This window comes from Monodelphis domestica, chromosome 8 (genome assembly GCF_027887165.1).
Source record: "Monodelphis domestica isolate mMonDom1 chromosome 8, mMonDom1.pri, whole genome shotgun sequence".
Classification (NCBI taxonomy): domain Eukaryota; kingdom Metazoa; phylum Chordata; class Mammalia; order Didelphimorphia; family Didelphidae; genus Monodelphis; species Monodelphis domestica.
The window spans coordinates 96,626,647-96,651,693 of record NC_077234.1 but is presented as its reverse complement, the minus strand read 5'-3'; the positions used below and the strand labels follow the sequence as shown (position 1 = coordinate 96,651,693).

The 25,047-nt window shown below is 38.1% G+C and overlaps 1 protein-coding gene across 7 annotated transcripts in view; it reads right to left on the bottom strand.

Annotated features, from left to right (window-relative positions):
• ENOX1 (ecto-NOX disulfide-thiol exchanger 1) overlaps window positions 1-25,047 on the bottom strand; it is a 577,820-nt gene that overhangs the window by 105,349 nt on the left and 447,424 nt on the right. For 5 of the 7 annotated variants that reach the window (XM_056807991.1, XM_056807990.1, XM_056807986.1 and 2 more), the window contains 2 exons: window positions 11,701-11,724; window positions 3,114-3,298 (listed from right to left, as the gene is read on the bottom strand). In XM_056807991.1, the coding sequence (XP_056663969.1) occupies window positions 3,114-3,298; window positions 11,701-11,724 (209 nt within the window). The remainder of the gene's footprint in view (window positions 1-3,113; window positions 3,299-11,700; window positions 11,725-25,047) is intronic. The other 2 variants (XM_056807992.1, XM_056807989.1) reach the window with 1 other exon arrangement.

The window sequence follows — 25,047 nt, the reverse complement described above, 5'->3', positions numbered from 1 at the left end:
ACATGTTGGCCCTTACAGAGTCATCCATGTGAATGGTGGCACTAACCTTGAAATTTACAAATAGGATGGCATCTCTGATTCGAGGCACTCATTCCCATCCATGAGAAAACACTGATCCTTGTATAGCAGGGAGCTGTTTATCCGTTGTTGCTTTGACTCCATAAGCTCCTTCTAAATGAGGGGCTCTCCCTGAGGACACTAGTAAGTAGTTCTAGAAATGAAAGTGTTACTAGATGTTCTCTGCCTGCCCCCATCTTAATTTAAATGAAAACCATCTTCCTTCGGAAAATATTCTCACATCATGAGAATTTGTCGATTCTGTATTATAACTTGGGGCTTGAAATCAGAAATCATTACCTAAAGCTAGCACCATCACAGAAGGGGAAATCTTGTTTCCAGAAGGAAGCTAATATAGTAGTCTCCCCTAGGATCTGACTACATTCCGTGTTCAAGTTATGAAATAGTAAGGAGGTACCTAGGTATATTTGCATTTTAAAATTACCTTGGAATTTGCTTTAGCTATAATCTATTCACAAGGCAATTTACAAGCTAAATTTTTTATCATGACTTTTTAAGTTCTCTTTGAGGGTCTACCACCCTCATTTATTCCATCTGCTTTTAAGGGGCTGCTCTTCCTGTTCTGTGCCAACACAAACTGGCCTTCCTGTCTTCTCTGTGTGATCTAAACTGTATAGACCGGGCCCCAAGGAACTCAGGATATGTTTGGACAGCAGGCGGGGTGAGTCTACGTGTGATTTAACAGTGTGATGAAGACTGTACCCTTCCCTTCTTGGATTGCTGGGAACTTGGTAGATTTTTATTATTACTCAAATAGTTATCAAATGAGATAATGCATGAAAAATACTCTGCAAACTTTACAGTGTTTAATAAATGTGAGCTATGGTTATTACCTAAGGGAATGCACGTGTTTTAACAGAAGGGCTGGGAGAGAAATGGACGGTGATGTTAAGTGACCTTTACCTCTGAGTCATAAAATGAAGATGACCAAACTAGAAAAAAGAGCCAATTGGTTCTCTGGAAAGATTCTTTAATATTTCAAGATACCTAATTCTACTGCACATGTAAATCTGTATCGGATTGTTTACTGTCTTAGGGAAGGGATGGGGTAGGAGGGAGTAAGGGAAACAGTTTGGAATTCAGAATTTTAAAAATATGTTAAATATTTGTTTTTACATATAATTAGGGAAAAACAAAATATTATTTTAAGAAAGAAGATACCTAATCCTAAAATCTAAAAATAATACAAAATAACAGTTTAAAAGAAAGATAGTCCAATAGGAAATGATTCCATATTATAACGTAGCCATTGAGTAGTCATTCAGCCTTGGCTTGAAGACCTTTAGTGAGAGGGAACTGGTTTCCTCTCAAGGCAATCCGTGAGTAGAGATATCAGAAGAATAGATTTTGCCAGTTCCCTGAATCCCTTCCCCAATGACCCTGCATCTAAATCCTGACTAGAATCACTCCATTTTTTTGGACAACCACTATTCTTGCTTTCTCCTCTTCCTATCCCAATGCCCCATAATCCATGCTTTCTGCCTTCACCAAAATGCCCACATCTTTTCCTCTCCAATAACACCCAAGCAAAGACAGACCCTAAAATTCAGTCTACCCAAGTCAACATCTGACTGATAGACACTCTCTTAAGCCAACTCATGTAATTGTGCCATCTTTCTAGGGAGACTAGCAATGATAGCTTTCCATCAGATAGTTGCTATCCACTGACATTTTCCATTTATAGAGTCAGAGTGTCTTTTATTTGCCCAGTACTATACTAGGGAATGTGGAGATAGAAAAGAAGTAGAAGGTGTGGTTTTAACCTTCAAAGAACAAAAGAACATGCTAATGAAACATGAAATCATAAGTTCATACTTATGAAAAAAATCATTTTAGGGTACTTTTTCTTTAAAAACTTTTCCCTACTATCAAAAACTACCAGAAGAAAGATTGATGAGGCTTTATGAACCATCTGACACTGAAACTTGCTTAAACTTCAGATACCCATCTACTTACCTACCTATCCTGCTATACACGCATGTAAATAGATCCAAAGTGCAGCAGGTAGAGCACCAGATTTAATCCCGAGCTCTCATCTTCCTGGGTCCAAATCTGACCTCAGACATCTACTAGCCCTGTGACCATGGGAGAGCCAGACCTCTCTTCCTGTTCCTCAGTTCCTTATCTATAAAATGATCTGGCAAAGGAAATGGCAAACCACTCTGCCAAGAAAACCCCAAATGGAGTCATCAAGAGTTGGGCTGAAATGACTGAATAGCAAATATTTATGTATAGTGCTCTCTGTCTCTGTCTCTGTCTCTCTCGTTGTAGTGTGCATATATTGGGTGTAGGGAGGTTGCAGATCAGGGGAGGTTCCATGATCTTCTGGACTAGTCCCATATGCCCAAGGGCCATCCAGGACACATTCCCCGGGGGATCCCTTAATTATCTCTCATTATATAAATAAATAAACCAGAAGATAAATATATATATATATATATACACATAAACATACATACATATGTGTGTATATATTATAAACACATAAAATATAAGCTGTCTATAATTTTTAATTTATTGAAATAGTTATTTCAGATATTAATGTTAAATGATTAATAAAACCTCTCCATCAGTCTTATAATTTATCCTCTTTATATATCTAGGTATCACGTATCTATGTGTATATATATACATATATATATAAACATAAACATATATATTTATGTGTATATCTGTTTGTCTCTGTCTGATTATCTTTCTGCCTGACTGTCCTTCTGTCTCTTTATCTTTGTGTCTGTCTGTTTCTCTGTCTGATTATCTGCCTGCCTGTCCCTCTGTCTATCTATGTCTGTGTGTCTGCCTGCCTGTCCATCTATCAGTCTCTGTCTGACTGTGCACCTAGAGGTCAGTTTTACTCAGCCACCTCCAGACCTTTGCCTTTCCCTTTTTATTCCCCCCCCAAAGTAAACAGCAAATCCTCTCCCATTCAACAAAATTAGCGTCCTTCCATCTTGGTGTCAGGCGTCCCCCACCCTCCCTCTGGGAAATGACCGTCTCCGGGATGCAGGGCTCCCGGGCTGGGGCTGAAATACTACCTGCTGCATGCCTTGCATCGTCTGCTGAAGAAACTGCAGCTGCTGGTCCTTGGTGAGGTTTTCTTCGGTGCGGAAGAGCTGCCCTTTCTCTTGTTTCAGTAACTCTACCTCGTTCCTGTAGGCATCCAGCTGCCACCGGAGGCTGTCATTCTCTTCCTTAAGAGCATAGGCCTGAGCAGCCAGGGCTGAGGGAATAAACAGGAATTTCAGGAACGGGGTTCAGTGACATCTCTGGGGATGCTTCCTAGACCTGGTTGGGTTGGTGCTGGTTGGGTCCTGGAGTAGAGAAACCCCCTGCCACCCTGGGCTAATGAAAACAGAAAAACAAAACCAAAAACCCACAGTCCTTTCTCATGGCATCCCATGAGCTTTAGTGCAGTTTGATTCTCTTAAAGTTTAACCTGCACTGAGACTTTTGGGACACCCTGCCTTCAGCCTTAAGAGCTTAAAACTGTGAGTGCAGTTGAATTCTCTTAAAGATTAAAGGTGAAACCTGCACTGAGACTTTTGGGACACCCTGCATTCAGCCTTAAGAGCTTAAAACTGTGAGTGCCTATTATAAAAGATCAGACTTTTCTCTCTCCCCTTTCACTTCCCCATTCCTAAAGAATTTAGAAAAAAATCAGCCATTTTGTTCAAAAATTATTCTTGTATTAGTTTTGGGAAAAAAAAAAGCATTGTCATATAGTATTTGTAACTAAAAGCAAATCATTTGTTTAAAAAGGCAGTCTGGGGGGAAAAAGATGTTTATGGTCTTTTATAATTGTCATTAAAAATATATGGCAAATTAAAAAAAACTGTTAGTGTGGTTTAATTCTCTTAAAGATTAAAGGTGAAACCTGCACTGAGACTTTTGGGACACCCTGCATTCAGCCTTAAGAGCTTAAAACCGCAGCGAGACTTTCAGGACACTCTTTATTGACTTGTACCATATAAAAGACCATGATCTGGTAGTCTCATGTCCAGGACTTGCGTCATGCCCCCACTGAACAGTTTTGTGACCCTGGGCCCACCCCCTAACCACTCTGATCCTTGGTTTCTTCTTCAATAAAAAGAAGCAGGTAATGACAGCTGCCTCGCCTTCCTCACGGAGCAGTCAGGACTCCATGGTGAAGATTAGAAATTTCCGTAGAATAGAACGCACGGTCCCAACCTACGTCAATATGGTGACTGTCCTGATGCATCTCGCTATGCTTTCAAGAACAAGCATACAAGGGGTCGCACCGCTAGAGCTACAGGGACTTCTGGGAGCATCGAGGCCACGCCCCTGCTTTTACAGAAAGGGAAACTTAAAGGAGCTGTCCAGCACCTGGCAGGGAGTGTGCTTCAGAGGAGCCTCGTCTGCCCCTTACTTCATAAGCTCTACGCCCGTAAGCACGTCTTTCTTTAGACCTGATATGTTCAATAGAATAGAAACGGCTTAAGGACATTCACTTTTGTTTTTGCCTTTGTAGCCCCAGTATCTAATGCATAGTAGACACACGCGCGTGGACACACACACGTACACATATGTACACACACACACATACACAACTGTTCATGGAGTGATGCAGTGCCAGATAGAATGGGAAGCCCAGTCATGAGTTTTGTACAAATGATGCTATTCCTCTACATGCCGATTCCTTTCTTTTCATGCCTGTTTAGTAGCTTGCTAAGCCAGGCTTCTGAAGAGTGTCCAGAAGAGGTGCCAAGTCCAGCGTGTCAAGAAGAGTGATGGACTTCGGTACAAGGTGGTTTCCAAGGAGGAAAGAAAACTCTGCCTGGAGCCAAAGTGACGCCGATTTCACACGCCCCATTCCATTCCACAGACATTTAGGAGATGCCTCCATGTTTGAGGCAATGATCAAGTGCACACAGGAACAACAAGAAGCGTCCCTTCCTTTGGGGAGATCACATTTTACTAGGCTAAGAACCATCTTTTCTTTCCACCAAAGTGGTTTGGTTGGCCAACAGTCTTGGAGAGCCAGGCCTAGAGATGGGAGTCTTGGATTTAAATCTGGCCTCAGACCCTTCCCAGCTGTGAGACCCTGGGCAAGTCACTCCACCTCCATAGCCTAGCCCTTACCAGTCTTCTGCCTTGGAATGGATACACAATATTGATTCTAAGACAGAAGGTGAGGATTTAAAAAAAAATCCCAAACAACCAAGTCTCAGGAGCCTGGATTTTTATCTAACACTCGCTCCTGACACAAAACTTATTAGTTACTATTACAGACAGATCTCCTATAGGTCTCTGTTTTATAGATTAAGGAGTCAACAAAGTGCTTTCTTCATTTTTCTTTGTCTGCTGAGGTAGACATTGAGTAGTGAAAGAGAGGAGAAAAACTGAATATTTTCAGTTTGAGATACGGAAATGAGCACAATGGGAAATGGGGGTCAAAGAATTAGGGCTGGACAACTGGCTCTGCTCATCACTTCTTATTTGACCCTGAATGTGTCACATGACCTTTATTGGGCTGGATTGATTTTCTGATACAGAGGAGAACATCTGAATGAGGTTTGGTGCTGTGCGGAAGGAGAGAGGACTGCACAGGTAAGGAAGGACTCATTCAAAGAGAGTTTTGGACATCAGACTAACTTTCGATTTAATGTGTTAGCCAGTTGGGAGCTCTTATAGATTCTTGAGCAGGGGAGTGACATGATGAAACTTATGATTTAGCAACATAAGTGTGGCAGTGAGTGGTGTGCTGAATGGATTAGGGGAAAGAGGAATTGGATAAACAAAAGTTTATTCTCTGGGTGTGTGCAGCAAAGGAGCAGGCAGTTTTACAGTTCTTTGGAGATTTATCCACAAAGGCAGAAAGAGAGCCAAGTTAGATTTGAGAGCTAGGACCAGGTATTTTAACCCCTTATAGCCTAATTCCAATCATTTTCTCACCACCCAAGAAAACAATCATTCCTCCTTTTGTTTGACTTACTGTAAGGAGGTTTCATTTGACAGAGGGATGATGTAACAGGGCAAAATTATCGAAAATGTGAAGGCTGAAAAAAAGTGTTGGCTCAACAAACACATTACTACATTAGCAACACTGAAAGACACTTAAGTCATTTCCTTAGCAAGCTCTATTTGGCCCTTTTTCAATTTAGAATGGCATTTTTATTATCATAACTGATAGCAGGTGTTTGTGAAGAAATCGATTAGTATGCAGGGGTGGAAATTACATTTTCCAAATGAATTGCAGAGTCTGCAATATAAGCTGAAATCTGTGTAGCAAAATGTGCCAGCACCATTATTTAAATAAATTATCTGAGCATAAATACATAGAGAGAAAAGGGCCATCTATTCTTTTGGGGCCTTTTTCACAATCCTATGGAATGGTACCACTGATAGTTCTTATTCTTGCCTGAGCCAAATGACCACCAAGCCTGCCAAGCAAGACACAAGTGGCGTCTGCATTTCTGGAAGAGGGATGTGATATCATTATAAGAAAACAGCTGTAATAGGAAAAAACCTCAACACCATAGCCAATTCTATCAACATTTTTATAATTGGGGTGTATAACTGATTCATGTTCCTGATTAAAGGATTTCAAGCTTGATATTTACAGATTTTTTTTTGTTACCCATGTGGTAATATTCTAAAGGGTGAGAAATCATATATTGACTCCACTTAACTTTAAGCCACCTGTTTGTAAACATGATTCAATATCCGACCACAACCCGGAGGCTATACGCCAGAGAACAACTATTTACTGAAGACAATGTTAGGATTTTTGGAAAAGGTGCAATAGTTCCAGAAGAAGGGAAATTCTGACAAATTTGGACCCAGTGAAATTTATTGGGGTTTATAATGTAGAAGGGACTTAAAATGAATCCTTAAGACATTACTTTAGTTCAGTTTTTTGCAGCCTCTCATGAAACATCTGGAGGAAATGATGTCAAATTAAAAGGTTTGAAAAGCATAAAAATCAAATCTTTCTTGATGAAATGTACCTACTGAATGCCTGTGTAATGGATCAATGGCCAAATGAATGTTTGATAGATTCTAGTTTTTCTTTTGTTCTGAGAAACAAAGAATATTGATAGTAAACTTCTTGTTTGGAATGAGTAGCCAACAGATATTGTTTTATAAAACAATCTTGTTAACTGAGAGTTAGTACAGAGCCACAGAATATGAGAGAAGGAAGGAACCTTAGTCCCATTTCTTCATTTTGCAGAAGGAAGAGATGACCTAATTGTCAAAGGTTCACCCAGTTAACTAGTGGTTAAGCTGAGATTGGAACCGCATAATGTATACAAATTATCAAAGAATTAGAGTACAAGAGAGTATCCACAACATTACAAAATGACATTGAGCCCAATTTAATCTTAGCTGAGTCAGATTGCAGTGAATTTGAGAGTAATGACTTTTGATGTCATTAATCAATCAACTAAGCATTTGCTCGGTGACTACTATAAGCCTTCTATAGCTTATTATACTTTGGAGGAATTTTTCTAACCAAATGAACTAGGTTTTTTGTTTTTAATTAGCACAGGGGAACTAATGGAACTAAAACTGACATGAGCATAAATATGATGAATTTGCAGATGCAATTTTGTTAGGAAAAGTGTTTCTTTGCAGTTGGGTTGGATGGATTATAATGGAATACATATTGTATGACCTACTATTGTCTTTATTGACATGATCTCTGCCTCCTGTGGAGCTAGAAATCATCGAAAGTTTCTTTGGATGAAGATGGCGCCATGTTTTACTTCTTTTAAGTAAAGGATCTGGTGAAAACATTGAAATTTCCAGGTTAACAACTAGAGCTGGCTTCTGAAAAATAATTAGCACTATATGAAAAAAAGGCAAGCTATTTTGGGATTTGTCCCAGTATCCTGATAATATGCTAATATCTTTTTCATGCTCAGGCAAGATACAACTAAACAAGAGAACACTTTAACATATTATTTCCAACACTATCTATAGTTCTCAAGAATTGTAAATCTTTTTGTCACTGGGGAAATGTGCATGTTTAAATTTCTGTTCACAATGTCAGAACTTCTAGGAGCCTGAGAGCATGTATTTACTCTTTAGTCTTCATTTTCTTAGTCAAATAGAGCACTTCAAAGATCTCCTTCACCTTGGACGGCATAGGAGGGCATTGTTTTGGGGAGAGTGACAAGAGCTCTGGTTCTGAAAGGGCTATGTCTGTCCTCCCTTCTGCCTCTGTCACTTACTACTCATGTCACCTTAGGCAAATTATTTAATATTTCAAGCCTTCATCTTCTAATTTACAAAACGGAGGGGCTGGATTTGGTCAGCAAAACATTGGGATGTATGAGGCTGCTGAGGCTAGTCTTGGTCTAGGCACAGGAAACTACTGGAAATATAACGGAGAGTCTGTGTTGCCACCTAACTCTAGGGGCTACTTATTCCAAGAAGTTTTCCTTGATTCCTTTTCCTTTAAGGGTTCCCACCTACCTCAAATTTTCCTAGAGGGCTTTCTCTGCATTCTTCTGTTGGCCTATCTTGTGTAATACTTATCTGCTCATATGCTGTATTTCAACAGAATATTTTAAGGTCCTAAGGGAAAGGGTCTCCTTCACTTTTTTCACCTTTTAGTTCAGAACCTAGGAGAAGTGGACCTCCAAATGTAGTCATATGTCCCAAAAGGACCCTTTCTGAACACTGTTGGGAATTACATTTTGGGAAGAGTACACTCAAATGGAAGTCTTGGGGACTGGATTTTATGCCTCTCCGACATTGATTAACCCCTTAATGGCTTCTCTATACCTTGTTTTCCTCTCCTCCAAGAAGGTAATTTTTTGACATCTACACCTGGTAAAGATTTATGAGTCATTGTCGAGACATTTGAGTTTAATTTAAGTTTAATTTAAGGACTGGGAACCATGTAAAGATTCTGATTGGACAAAAGGCTTATGGAAATATTTTATATTATATACTTATATTTTTTGTTTCAAAAGTAGTTGCTTATGTATTACTTTATAAATGTTCCTGAGATTTTTCCTCATACATTTTGTCTTCTCAGCTAGAGAATAAACTCCCTAAGGGCAGGAACTAAATATTCTCTTTCTATTCTCCAAAGCTTTAATACATACTAAATATATATGATAAATGTTTCCTGAGGAGATTTTAAAGTCACTTAAAACAATATGACTATGAGCGTACCGTTTATTTCAAGCCATAAACTATTGTTTAAATATTCACTCATGAATCCTTATAAGCCTTTCAAATTTAAACCATAAATAAGGATCCCTGTGGGTAGGTAGATGGTGTAGTGGATAGTGCCAGATCTAAAGTCAGGGAGACTTCTCTTCCTGAGTTCAAATCCAGCTTCAGATATTCACGTTGTATGACCCTGGGCAAATCATTTAACTCTTTGCCCAGTTCCTCATCTGTAAAATGAACTGCAGAAGAAAATAGCTAACCACTCCAGTATCTTTGCCAAGAAAATTCTAAATTGGGTAATTTCTAAAATTCAGACATGACTGAAAACAATGCAAAATGGACTTCATATTCACTTAGAAAATCACATATTAATAAAATCTATTTTCTGTTGTATTTTTATTTATTGTGTTAAATACTTTCCAACTATATATTAATCATAAGTCATTTTAATCTTGAACCAAGGCTGCACTCCGGAGTTTGTGGACTCTTTGTTTTCCTTCTCTGCTTATACAAAGTATAAAATAAAATATATATAAAAAAGTATAAAATAAAATAAAAAAGTATAAAAAAGATAGGTAGAACATCAATTTTTAGATAAAGAAACTGAAGAGATCAGGAACTGAATGGCTCTCTCACTTACAGATAAAGATAACTATCAGAACTATGAAAATAATGACAATTATGCCTTGGGATGTTTCAGTTAACCAGACTAATTCCCAGAAGAAATAACATAACTGATTTTTTTTAGACTATGAATTCTATGAGGGACAAGACCATATCCGCAGGGTCTTAGACTCAGACTCAGGATTCAAATCTGAATTTTAATCTTGCTTTGTTTACTTGCTAATTGTTTAACCCTGGGCAAGTCACAACTTTTCTCAGCCTCAGTTTCCTTATGTGTAAAATAGGAATAATTATAGTACCTAATCCTCAGGGATATTGTGAAGATCAAATGAGATAAGTAAAGTGGTTGGCAAACCTTAAAGGATGACCTAAGTGCTAATTATGATTATCATTTTTTTTGTCTTCCATAATGCTAAGCTTGGTTGGTACAGTTGAAGGAATTAATGAAACATCTGTGTCAAAATTTGAAGCAATAGAACAAGTAAAGAGTATAGAGCAGTGAACTTCCCAAATCTGCTTATAGAAAGCCTTTTAGTTCCAGCATCTCTGGATTATCATCATCATCATCATCATCATCATCATCATTATTATTATTACTCAGCAATGAAATAACATATGGCATTTGCAGAGTCCTATGTAGTCATTGTACTGGATATTATTAGTAAGACTAAAACAAAAACATAATAAGGCGTCTGTTTCTGTCTGGTGGGAGACACAGGCAATAAGGGTATTTAGGGGAGAGAAACAAGCCTAGATTCTGTTACTGAAATGGCTTAAGATGAGGAGATGAACCAGCAGGAAGTGTCCCTTATAAAATAAAACAAAACTCTGCAAACCTAAACAAACTTTCTTTTTTCATGTGATATTTTTCTTCTTGTTCTCTCCTTTTAATTTCTGGGTCTATGCTGAGTATAATTGAAGTACTACATCAGATTATATATATATATATATATATATATATATTCCTGAGGAGATTTTAAAGTCACCTAAGACAATATGACTATGTGTGTACTGTTTATTTCAAGCCATAAACTATCGTTTAAATATTCACTCATGGACTGGAACAACCTCCAGGAAGTGATGCAGAGCAAGAGGAGCAGAACCAGGAGAACATTGTACACAGAGACTAATACACTGTGGTATAATTGAACGCAATGGACTTCTCCATTAGTGGCGGTGTAATGTCCCTGAACAACTTGCAGGGATCCAGGAGAAAAAAACACCATTCATAAGCAGAGGATAAACTGTGGGAGTAGAAACACCGAGGAAAAGCAACTGCCTGACTACAGTGGCTGAGGGGACATGACAGAGGAGAGACTCTAAATGAACACTCTAGTGCAAATATTATCAACACAGCAATGGGTTCAAATCAAGAAAACATCTAATGCCCAGTGGACTTACGCGTCGGCTATGGGGGGTGGGGGGGAGGAAAAGAAAATGATCTATGTCTTTAACGAATAATGCTTGGAAATGATCAAATAAAATATATTTAAAAAAATAAATAAATAAAAAATAAAAAAAATAAATATTCACTCATGAATCCTTATGTCTTTCAAATTTAAATAGTAACAGGCCACCAAATATATATATATATATATATATATATATATATATACTTTTCTTTTGATTATCACCAGCTCTCTTCCCCAATAACCTTTACTTTGTTTACAAAAAGAAAACCGAGAATTCCATCTCTTTTCCCACACTAGGCTAATTCTGAATTTTCACAAAAGATATAGGATTAAAGAGAACGGCAATATATAATTCACTAAACATTAATTAAGTAACTAATACATGCAGAACACTGAACTAGGGGGTGGAAAATACAAAGTTTAGGTAAAACACACTCACCATTCTTAGAGACGTCCTTAGGACCTTAAAAAAATGAGAGAAATATTCTGAAAATCCACTGGCTTCAAGATTCATCTCTTCTTACTTGTTCCTGCTCTACCCCAAGCCTAACTCTAAGAGACAGGATTTCTATTTGAATTTCATTTGAGGAAGGCCTACACTGCCTTAGGGATCTTCTCTATGAAGAAGTAAAAGACAGACATAGACAAGAATCACACAGGAAAAGAAGGCAAGTACGGATTGTGATTTGCATTGGAGAAGGGAACCTCTGATGATCCAGGCATCAAAGAATAAGCATATGGATTTCAGTTTTCTCTTTGATCTGCATTTTCTATCTCTTGTACTGAAGATCCTGACCTGTTTGCAACCTCTGATGCTTTCAATTATTCTCTTTAAGTATTTTTTGTTGCTAGTAAGAATAAGGTGGGGGTAAGGATCGCGCCATGGAGGAAGGGAAGGCAGGACGTTATAGGATAAGTAGATAGGTTTTCATGTTTAGCTGGAGGATTCAGCCTTAGTCTGATTTCATCTCTCATTTAGTACTCAGGGTTTATTTGAACTATTTCACAGCTTAATCAGAAGGGGAAGGCTTTAAGCTCCCCACCCCCCATTCCTCATCCATCTGCAACATCAACAGAACCATCCCCGCCATCCCCATCTTCCCCGCCACTCTAAACTGAAAGAGTGCTTCAAGTGAGGAGTGCTTTGCACATAACAGCTCTGTGAGATAGACGGTACAGGTGCTCCTTTCTTTGATTGCAAAGATGAGGCCTCGGAGTTCACTAAGATCAAGTTATGATCATGTAGCCAGAAGTGGCCCTGCTGAGAGAGAATCCTGGACCTAGAGCTAGAGGGTACCCCAGAGGTCACTTTGTCCAATGCCATTTTTTACAGAGGAGGAAAACGACTTCCAGACAATGACTTGGCCAAGGTTAGGTTGTTGTTCCCTTGTTTGGTCATGTCCAACTCCAACTCAGACCCTAACCCTCATCTCAACCCTCACTCCTCATGAGCCCTTAGACCATCGCTCTCCACAGGGTTTTCTTAGCAAGGATGCTGCAGTGGTTTGCCATTTCCTTCTCCAGTGGAACCTTTTGTCAGGCAATCAGAAGTTAAGTGATTTAAAACCTGATTTGAAATCACATCTCCCTGACTCAAGGCACATGACCCTCCCTATCCACTAACCCCTAACAGCCCCCTACCAGGGTAATACAGAGAGCAAGGAGTGAGGTTGGGGTTACCCAAGGTTTGCACTCCTTCCACTGCACCCAACTCAAATCTAGCATCCTTTCCAGTACAGCAGGCTGACTTTCCCTGTATCATGCTGGCCCACATAGTCCATGTCTTCCTCTCTCATTTGAGTCCTTTCTCAAATGGCACCTTTTAATCTGATTTCCTACAGAAAGCCTCCCTCCCTGTAATTGTGCATGAGGTAGTGATCCCCCCCCCCTTTTTTCACTTACCATCTTTGGACTGGCAGTTTCAATTTTATAAAACATTTACATCAGAGTGTGCATGCTATCTAAATATGGATTTAAAAAATGTGCACATGCTTGATGTCAGTCCAGGTGCCTACAGAAATCTGTCATTCTGACAAGTTTGCGTCAGGGTGTCATATTTCTAAAAGAGGGCAGGTAGAATGTCTCTTTAACTCTCCACTCCACACATGCAGAACACCAGTCCTGTTGCTGCTGCTTTCCTTTGTCATAATTTTCCCCCTTTTGGCCCATTTCTGGTTAGTGATGCGCAAGTTCTTTACTTTTGATACTAATATCATTTACAGACCATTATGGGGTCTTTGAGTTGATGGCTCTCTCTGAACAATCTTTGAATTATAATGGTTGATTTTAAATCTGCACAGATCCATTCATATTCTCCCCTCTGTTTTCTGTGAGACACAGAGTGAGGCTTCTCCAGAGGGACTGGTTAGTACTATCACAGAGAGGATCCCAAGCTCAGCAAAGTGCTCCCACAAGTGGGCACCCTTCAGCCTACTAACCCAAAGTCTCTGCCATTAGTTGGTAAGCCCTTCGAAGAGAGGAGCTGGTTTCTTGTGTTTTCTTTGTATTCCAATCACTTAGTACGGTAGTAAACAGCATTAAATGTGTGGCTGCTATATGGATAAGTCTTGAGTACCCTACTCCATTGGTACGCCCATTTTAAGCCTCTGCCATTTTCTCCTACCAATGCACTAAAGGGATGTCAGCCTTCTGATGCTGTAGCATCACCATAATTTTACCACATAATATGTCTCTAATTTTGATAGGAGGAAAAAAAAATTTCCCCTTCATTCTATGTGGCCAAGCGTAATTGCATATTTTGCCATCAATGATGGTGAAAATACTTTATATCTCTTTCAAGAGTTGTCCTGCTATTTAACTTTGCAAAGTTCTGGTAACTTGGGATTCACTGCTTTTGTAACTCTTAAGATTTTTTTAGATTGTCACTCCATAAAAAATAAGACTTAAAATATGCGAGGCATTGTGTTGGGTGCTGACTTATTTTATTGTAAAATAATTATCTCATGAGAAAGATACAAATATTCATCTTTCAGCTAATTAAACCCCAAAGAAGCTGGGTGGTCTAGATTATTAGGGCACCAGCTCAGTGACTGGCAAAATAGTCTAAATCTTAGGCAAATGACTTGGGAAGAAAATATCTTGTTTTTATTTTCTAGCTTTGTAAACAGTGGTGCTTTTACTTAACCTCTCTGAGCTCTTATTTCCTTATCTGTAAAATGGAATTAGCAACATTTTCACCATATACTTTAACGAGTTGTTATATAGAGAATGTCTGAGAAAAGAGCACTATAGATGTATAATGTATTATCATCCATTCACTTCATTTATATTCTTTGGAAACCTTCATTCATGCCACAAACACTTATCTATTAGCAAATCTCATGCCTATGGCACAGGTCAGCTTTCCAAATTACCAATCAATAAGCTTAATATTGATTTCTGACACGATTTCGGAACATATTATTCCAATTTTTGAGAATTTAGAAAGAGAAGTAGTAATTACTAAGAGACAGATGGTTTCCCTAAGAATAGGACATGCCAGACTAACTTGATTTATTTTTTTTCTAAAGCTAGATCAGGCAACTATTGCAGACATAGTATGCTAATATTTCAAAAATTTGTTTAATAAAATTGCTTGAATGAATAGACCCAAAGGGCTACCAGTTGGTCCACATCATGGCGGAGGCAGGTACCTAATGGAGTCTCTCAAAGGTCTGTCCTTTGTCCGAGGCTATTTAACATTTTCATCAGTGATTCAGATGAAAGTATGTAGATGAAATGTTTATCAATTCTGAAGATGATAGAAATCTGGGAAGCAGAGACAGCATATGGAATGGCTGTCAGGATTGCCTCTCCCCTCGAAATCTTGACAGTTAAGAATAATGGGTTGAATCTGATAAGATGAAATTTCATGAAGGTAAATGCAAAGTTTTTAGGTTAAAAAGAATCAGCTACTCAGTTAAAACCAGGATCCATCATTTGGGTGAAAACAGCTTCAGGGCTTTATTTGGACCACAATCTTGAAGTGAAAAAAGAACATAGTATAGTAACTAAAGAAAGACTAATGCAATCTGATGAAGGAATGAGAAATAGTGTTTAGAACAACAACAAACATGTTAGTCCTGCTGTACTCTCTCTGGTTACAGTATATATGAAGAATTGTGTTCAGTGCTGATGACCACTAAGACACTGGCAAGATGGAGTCCAAATGTGACACAGATAAAGATGGACAATGTCCAGGGAAGAATGAATAACATGGTGAAGATATTGTGATGGGAGACTGGATGAAGAAAATGTATTAAATTGGTGTTGGTGGTGGTGGGTGTTAGAGCTGTCTTCAAGAATCTGAAGGTTGTGGTGCACAAAAGGAATTAGAACTAGGGGCTAATAAAGGTTCAGTATAAAGAAAAAAAGAAATTCTTGATGATTAGAGCAATATGAAAGTAGAGAGAGCTTCTTTAGGGGGCAAATAAATTTTGTTTATTGAAGAGTAAGTTGCTTTAAGCAGAACATAGAAAATTATCAAGGATATTGGGGTTGGGGGTTCTATTCACATACAAGTGGATTTAATGTCCTCTGAGGTTCCAACTTTAAGAAAGCTAGCTACAAAGGGAAATGGCAGAATTTCAAAGAATTGAATGTATGAAGACTGTCTCCATTATACCAAAAAAAGAGACCTGTCACCCCATCTTTGATCTAACTCAATAAGCCACTCCTTCATTTTATACTAAAATATCCATGAGCACCCGTCTGTGTTTGGCACTGTATTATATTAAAAAACTAATTATGATGAATATTTATATTGGGTTTTAATTATGCAGATTACTTTATCATTTGACAACTCTGTGTTGAGTATATTACATATATTATTTTCCCCTTTTGGTGGATAAGGAAACTGAAGTTAAGAGAAGATAGGAGATTTATCTAGGATTTTGTACAACACATAGATTTACTCATGAATGTCAGGCACGGATTTTGAACCTGTGTATCTCCTGGCTCTAATTCCAATGTTTTGTATCCAGTAGGAAACACAGTAGAAAGCAGGATAAATATCCTGTCCTTTAGGATTTATAAATCAGAAAAGATGAAACTGGCATGGGAAAAATGACTGGATTCTGATAACTTTGGAGGCTACTCCCTGTTTTTAGACAAAATGAGCTTGGCTCAGTTTATAGGACTTTTCACTCTTGGTTGATGTTCTTTAAAATTGAGATTGAGAATACCACACACACACACACACACACATAAAATTTGAGGGGTGTATGTTCACTTTCAGAGAAAGAACTAATATATACAAATATATTTTTGTCAAATGATGTCCTCTCTAATGAAGGAAAAGAGTTAACTGGGTATTTTAATGTAGCAAATAAACAAATAAATACATATATTTTAAAAAATTAAAAAGAGACTGAGGTAGAATAGAAAGGAACCTGGATGATAAATCAGGAGAAACAAATTCAAATATTAGTTTCCTCATTTGTAAAATGGGGAGAAAAGGATGAAATTGAAGGTGCCTACTCTCCCCTATGATGCTGTGTGAGATCATGTATGTTAAATGCTTTGCAAACCTTAAGGTGCCACATGCATGTTAGCCGTTATCACTTTCCTGCTTTCTTTCCATCTTTTTTTTTTAAGTCTTTCCATTGTTTTGACATTCTTTTCAAGGTCTGATATCTAAAGCAGCTTTCTTCTCTTCCTCTTGTTTTGCTTTTTAGATAAAAAAAAGCTACATCTTCCTTTCTGAATGAATGCCTCTTAATGGCTTTCCTATAATGATACTATGATTGAATGACTTCATAAATCCTCTACCCAATGTCTCCAAAGCACATTTTTCTCATCTTAGATATTATCTTGTATTATTTTTCTTTGCAAGTATATAGACATCGTTTCTACCTAGAATGCCACATGACATATTCAGTCTTGAATTAACAGCTATGTTCTTGGGAGGAAAAAGAAAAGCTCAACACCACCTCCTTAGCCCATGTCAGTCACTTCCTTTAGTAAAGGACTAGAGGGGTTCTTCATGGGTATGTTTTGAAATTTGCAAGTCAAAGGGTCAACTAGTCTCCTCACATCAGGGGAATGGGGAAATTCTTTCACTGGGCATTCATGGACAGTCTTTCTGCTTTTGATCACTTTACTTTTCTTTCAAATAATCTTTTTTTTCAGAGTCATGGTTTGTTCCAAATGAGATATGGCTAAACTTGGCACCTGGCAAAGTCTTTCCTGAGGTCAACCTTTTACCATAAAGTTATTTGTCTCTTCTCCCTATCAACAACTTAGGACTTTCTTTCCTTTTTTGAATAATCATATTTTGATATCATTGGCCCCATTTTGACTTCTTTCTCAGTTTAATTTCCTGATAACTTTTGTTTTCTAATCACATTTTATTTACTTGCCTTGAAACTCTTTTCCTCTCTCTCAATTTATTATAATCTACTCCCATAGTTTAGAATCTCTTTGATCACTTGCTGGAATAATTATTGATAATTTATACAGCATTTGAAATTTGTAAAGAGACTTTGGAGGATCATTTGATTAGTGGCCTCTCATAACTCTGTCAAGACTCTTTTAGGGAGACCTTATTTTACAGCTGAGAGAACTGGAACTTAGAGGAAAGTCACATGGGAAATTTTGGGTAGGGATTATAATTCAAGAGTTCAGTGCATTTCTTCTTTCTCTCTGATGACACCAAACAATCCCCACTTTTGGAGATATTTCACTCTAATCCTGGAAGTTTGCCTTTTTTTTCCCCCCAGGGGCTCCCTTCTAAGGAGAGCTAGCTCATATGGTAATACTGGCCTTCAAGCCTGTCCAGGAGACAAGGAGGAAAAAATCTGGTCACCTTCCTCACTTATTCTTTTATCAAATTGGTGCTGCTAATTTAAATGATACCATCATTTACAAATATATTCTTTCCCTGCCCAGAGAGCCATCTTTTGGAACAAAGAATTTTTAAAAAGAAAGGGAAAAAAAAGTAGTTCAGCACATCTAATCAAGTGAAAAAAGGCTATATGAAATGTCTTACAAATACTATCTCCCACTTCTGAATGAAGAAAAAAAGTACAATTTCTCTTCTTTTCTTCAGGGACAATAATATTCATTATAATTACACAGTTTTTTTTTCTTTCAATGTATATTGCTACTGCCATTATATATATATATATATATATATATATGTATGTATGTATGTATGTATGTATTTAAGAGGGCCACTAGGTGGCTCAGTAGATTGAGAGTCAGTTCCCAGAGACAGGAGGTCCTGGGTTCAAATGTGACCTAAAAAACTTCTTAAATGTGTGACCGTGGGGAAGTCACTTAACCCCATTGCCTAGCCTTTACCACTCTTCTGCCTTGGAACCAATATGCAGTATAGATTCTAAGATGGAATGTAAGGGCAAAAAAAACCCCATTTAATTCACATTATTAATCTTCTCCATCACTCTTGTAAGTCTATACAATCAACAAAACAATAATTCAAGTTCTGATGTGTAGCATCTACTGATTTCTGACAGGTCCATGCTCACAAAGAACATTTAATAATGAGCTGGTTCCAGGTGCCTCCAGGACACTCCTGTAGGGACTGGAAATTGTTCCGCCATTCTCCAATCAATACTGAGGCTTTTTTTTTTCAAGGATCTCAAACCTTCATTCTTTCAGATTTGCTATTATGAAACTAGACCCATCTCCATCAAGACTCCAGTTCATTCCCAGAGTGCCGTGTTCTGGAAGATCACGTTTCCCTTCTCTCTGTGATCCTCCTCCCCAAAGAGGATAATTTGTCTCTGTGGATTCCTCAGGCTCAGCATCAAGAGTGTAGTTAGTTTAAATAACTATCTCTATGACTAAATTATACCCATTTCTACCAGAGGGGACTTGGGCTAAGTATTAAAAACCTCTCTATTGGGACACCTTTTTTAGGAGCCCACAAAAAGCACTTTTTGCTTTTGCTCATTAAAATGATTTGTTTTGAGTTTCTGATGAGTTTAATTTTTCAGTTAGCAATGTTTTATTCTTACTAGCAACTACTTAAAAAAACCTCAGTAAGAGCTGAAGCACCCGTTAAGCACTATTAATCAAACACTAAATGCTTTTAAACAGCTCTGCCTCTTTTCTAATTGAGAAATAAAGCTGTTTGGGCAACTTTATGGGGGTGACCTTGATTGAATTAAAGAGGTCAGTGATGGAGCAGACTTCAGCCCATATTCAGCGATTTTAAGGAAATGACTGCACTCAAATTAAGCTAAAAATTAACATGAAATATTTTGTTTCTGAAAGGTTAAAGGAAATCCTCTGGGAAAGAAGGTCTCTTGTTAACTGAAATGTTACTGAAAATGGGAGGCAGTTTAAAGACACTGAGTGGTTAAGAAAGTGCATTATAAACAAGGTGCTAACAGTGGAAATATTATACAACTGTACATTCATAAAATGATACATAACCATAATATATTGTTATATCATAAAAATGAATATAACATATTCATTGTTTGTAGAATTAAATGTATAGAATTACAATGTGATTGATCTCGTTTTTGAGTCATTGTTAGTGTGTCCCTTTCTGTGTGTCCCCATTTGGGGTTTTCTTGGCAAAACTACTGGAATGGTTTGTCATTTCCTTCTTCAGCTTATTTTACATACGAGGAACCTCAGGCAAACAGGGTTAAGTGATTTGCCCAGAGCCACAGAGCTAGTATGTCTCTGAAGCTGGATTTGGACTCAGGAAAACTCACCTTACTGACATCAGGTTTGGTATTCTATCCACTGTGTGACCTAGATGCCCCCACAATATGATTATAGAACTTTTTTGTCTTGGGACCTAATAACTTTGATTACTGGGAATGTGAAATATGTTTCATAGTTTAAGTCTTCAAGATAATCACCAAGGAAAAACTCAAGCTAACTGCTCTTTATTAGACCCTTGCTGTCTTCCACCCAACCTTGGTCTTCTCCTTCTTCCAAAAATCAAAGGAAAACAATTTTGGACATTTGTAAGCCTCTTGAGGGCAGGAATTTTTACATATCTCATGAATAGAATGCTTACTTATGGGGCTAAGTGGCTTGCCTGGGGTTATATAGCTAGGAAATGGCAGAGGCCAGATTTGAACTTGGGAAGATAAGTCTTCCTGACTCCAGGCCAAGCACTCTATCACTACACCCCACCTAGAGGCCCTGTTGTCACCATAGGCATTATTATTCCCCCTGTATAGATGGGAAATGATGACTCACCCAGTCATGTGTGACTTGGTAGAATCAGAACTTGGGTATTCTAGATTCCAATTCCAGCAATGCTATATTTTAAAAAGCAAATTGAATCTATCTTATTAGCACACTGCTTACATCTCAAAGCAATTTAGGGAGGTGAAAATTTAGTTAAGTGTATTAGAAGCCCATATAAAGCAGGATGGAAACTAGTTATAACAACTGACCTGCAAATCACTTAAGGGAGAACATATTTTCTAGTATGTATGCAAAATATCTGGCCATCTTCCCCATCTGCCAAAGATTTATTATATTTTTGCTATAGCTCAAGCTGTTGTGACTGGAAACTTTTAATAATCAAATGAAATCCAAGTGTATGTTTTCATTATATATTCTATAACTCAATTAAAATTACTTGGAGTAATGTGTCTACAAGGCCAGCATTATATTAACTCTCTCAGCTTTTATTTTAAAGGCATCTTAAAAGATATTCCCCATTATCTGAAGCCTCTTGCTGTTTGGAAAGCAAATAGGGAGAAATATTATCCTGGAAACTGTTGATAGTAAAGCAGGAATCAATAACTTGGTCATCTTTATGTAGAATGTTCTAGGTAGTAGATGTTTCAGAGAAAATATGTGAAATAAAAGGACTGACACTGCAGCTCAACTCATTCATAAATGTAGCCATCAGATGTTATCAGTGTCTTTGACAATATCTTTGTTTTTCTCTTTACCTGTTCACAGATTTTAGAAATGAAAAAGATGGTGTGTGACAAACCATAGATGCAGCCTCACCCAGGGTAAGTGTGACACAGTCGGTACGTTTCATTCCCTGCTCATCCAAGAAAAACCTATTAAACACCTAATATGAGCAGGGCACAGTGTACAGAGCACTTCTCTTCTTGACTTGTTCCTACGGTATGCTCTCTTATGAGGAAACATTCTCTTCCTCAAAAGGGGAATGCCAGTTTCCAGAATGGTTCCAAAACCAAACAAAAACAAAAAGCAACTTGAGTTTTTTTGGGGGGAATAGCTTTTAAAGATCACTGGCTTTGTACATAACCTGTATGGAAGCAGATGTCTTTGCAGCTATGAAAAACAGAAAGGGATTCTCTCCTTCTTCCCCACACTTCCAAAAAAGAAAAAAATGGCGGAGGGAAATCTTTCTATGAACTTCATATCCACCATATCCATTAGGGAAACAAGAAGAGGCCATTGACCATCTCCTGCAAATTCTCACCTGGTCTAGAACACTGGAGATGTGTTTAGTGTCCATTTGGTATTTGTGCAAATAATCTTTGGACATTGAGCCTAGAACCTGAATTTATGATCAGGGAAAGGGAAGAATTTTGATGCAAAATAAAATCTTGACTTTCCCCATATTTGAGATAATATCACAACACAGTAAACTTCCCCCAAACCAGCAATAGTAACCTAATTATCAGTTATGTAAAACTACTGAAAATAGCTCAGAGAGAATACCTCCAGCAACTCAAGGTGCATCCAGTTAATTTCAGGCACCAATTTCTTCATGAAGGTTTCCCTGGTACCCAAACCAAGGTGAAGGAAATGAACTCCACACACTTTTCTCATAGCGCTTTGTATCTCACATCAACATGGAAATCTAGGAACCCCCAGTTTACTTAGTTTAAAGGTAGAACCCCAGGTTTTGACCTTGTCACAAGAGAGTTTCCCCCTGAGGGAAGGTCCCACTTCACCAGACACCAGACATCCACTTCAGCTTTGGAGCAGTAGGTAGCACATCAGTCTCACAAGCTGAAGGTCCAGAGTTCCATCCTCAGAAGGAGGGTGTGATATACTGGGAAAGACAAAAGAGTTACTTGACTTGGATGGGATTTACCTCCCCCACCTGAAGTGGATGTCTATTGTCTGGTGAAGTGGGGGGAAATTCTCCTCTGACAAGGTCAAAACCTGGGGTTCTACCTTTAAACTAAGTAAACTGGGGATTTCTAGATTTCCATGCTGACACTCTGCTTTGCACTTTTCTTCTTATCTCTTTTTAACAAAATGAACAATGCAAGGTGTCCCAAAAATCTTAATGCAATTTTAAGCTACTACTTATTTTAAGCTTTATGTAGGAAGTTCAAGGCAGCAGATGTTACAGAGAATGGGGAAAGAGATGGCAAATAAAAGTATGATACAGCTTTAATAGTTTAAAACTATATTAAGACTTTTACACCCAGTATTTTTTTGGTATCTTTCCCCACTCTGTTAGATTTATAAGCTTTTTGAAAGCAGAGGCAGTATTTTATCTAACTGTATCCTCAGGTCCTAATAATATGAAATAATGTTTATTCAGTGCTGATATTTGTAAAACACTTCACCTACATTAATTTATCTGATTTTCACAATAATTCTGTGAGAAATACACTATGGAAATTAGCCCCATTTTTCATATGAAAAAACTGAGGCTCTGGAAGTTTAGCTGACATGCCCATGGTTAATACTTATGATGATGATAATCAGTCATCATAATAATATTGGAGATAGGATTTGAACCCTAGGCACTATCTGGCACAATGACTTTTACATAGTGGTTATTTAATAAATGTGTATTGAATTGAATAATTGAATAAACTATTAAAGCTGCTGTGGGCATGCAATCAATTGGTAACTAAACCCCCAAATGAAAATCAGGGGCTTGGGTATAACTAGCCAGACCTAGAAATGGGAGCTCCTGGGTTCAAAACTGGCTTCTGACACTTCCTAGATGTGTGACCTTGAGCAAGTCACTTCAACCCCATTCCTAGCCCTTACCACTCTTCCACCATAGTACAAATACACACTATTGATTCAAAGATGAAAGGTAAAGGGTGAAAAAAAACAAACAAACAGCCCCCAAGCATTTGTGAGCTAAGATGGCTATGGGAACTGTCACAGCTTTCTCCAAGGAGTCCATGATAGCCCTGACCTAGGGGCCAACCTTGTGGTTTTCCATAGAATGTTTCATGGGGAGATCAAGGAGACTTAGGACCCAACCAGGAGCAGGGCTTCGGATGCAGCCCTTGGATCCCTTCTCTTTCCTGGAGCGGTCCATCTAGGGAAGAGGCTTGTTCCCAAAATGTTGGGATATGGGAGCGTTTGCCGCAATAATACAGATGTGGATTTCAGTAGAATCTTACGTTCAAGGAGATCAAAGGACTAGACAAGGTGCCATTTGATGGCAAATATTCTCATCCTTAATTAGAGGGAAAGGGGAGGGCATGAAAACCAAACGACTCTTCACATCCGATGTGTTCAACAACCTGGAATTCTGCAAGGCAGAGGAGCCCTTTTAGGGTTTTGTTGAGAGAAGTTTATGGGAAACAGAGTTAAGAGTCGGGTACGATAATTTTATGTTGCTGACTGTTTTGATGTTCGAAGCCTTAGAAAGGCAGAGGGGAATTAGGAGAATGGTGCTAATAAGCAGTACATCACAGTCCTATGAAGTTGGGAACAGCACATGTTTTAATATGGCCCCATATTGATTTTTTCCCTCTCTCTGCCAGCGGTTCCACTTTAACAATGTTATAGTCACACTTCACAATCCTAGACCAAGAGGTAGAGATAAAAATCAATATTTTCTATCTTTCCACTCCTAAATGGGCTACATATCTACAGCTCTTTGGTCACCCTCATATTGAAGTGGGCTAAAAATCTGCTCTTAGAGTGCCTGGCCAGGCAGCTTGACAAGCCCAGGTGCAAACATCACTAGGCTGCCTTTCTGAACCCCGAAAGTGGTGCCACCACCAAAGGTGTAGTGACAGGTGACAGATTTTATAATAACCTGTTCCACATTTTAAATTTAATGCAGACATAACTTTAAAAAAAACCACTGAGATTTTAGATATTTTGCATTAGACTGATCTGAAAAAAAATTCTTTTTGCTTAGGGCTGTATTAATGTGGTTGACCCAGGGGTACAAAGTAAAAAGTAAGAGAGATGGGATCAGAAAACCTGGATTTGAATCCCTACCACGTCATCTGGGTAATCTTAGGCAGGCAACAACTTCTACAAGTCAGTTTCTTCATTTATAAAAAGGATTAGGACTAGGAGGTCTTCAAGATTGCTTCCATTCCTAACTCCATCCTTCAGGAGTGTAAGTTCAAGTTCCTGAGATACTAGAGGGCAATGACCCATTTAAAGTCATTTTTGCCAATACTCTCCTCACTCAGACTGGGAAAAGGATTAAATACTTAACAACAATAGCAATAGCTAGGATTTATAAAATGCTTTAAAGTTTGCAGAGTGCATTACAAATGTCATTCCATTTTATGCTTATGGGGTCCTTTTCATTATTTACTTTATATATGCTAAATGCAGGAGAATTAAAACTGTATTTAATTGGCATGGTTTTGCTTGATCTGGGAAAGCAAAACAAACTCCAAACTTACAAACTTGCCCAGTTCTTCTTTGGTCTAAAATCCCTCAAAAAGTATTATAATACTTCCAGAATTTCTGTAAAATGCACTTTAATTCCAACAACACTCTGTTAATTTTGCTCAAGCGCAAGCTGAAAACATATTTTAACAGCCTGTCAAAATGAGATACTCAGAGTGTCGATAAAATGACACTAAAATAAATGTAAATTTAGATTGCTGTCACAAGTGGCTGCTTGGTTTTGTGA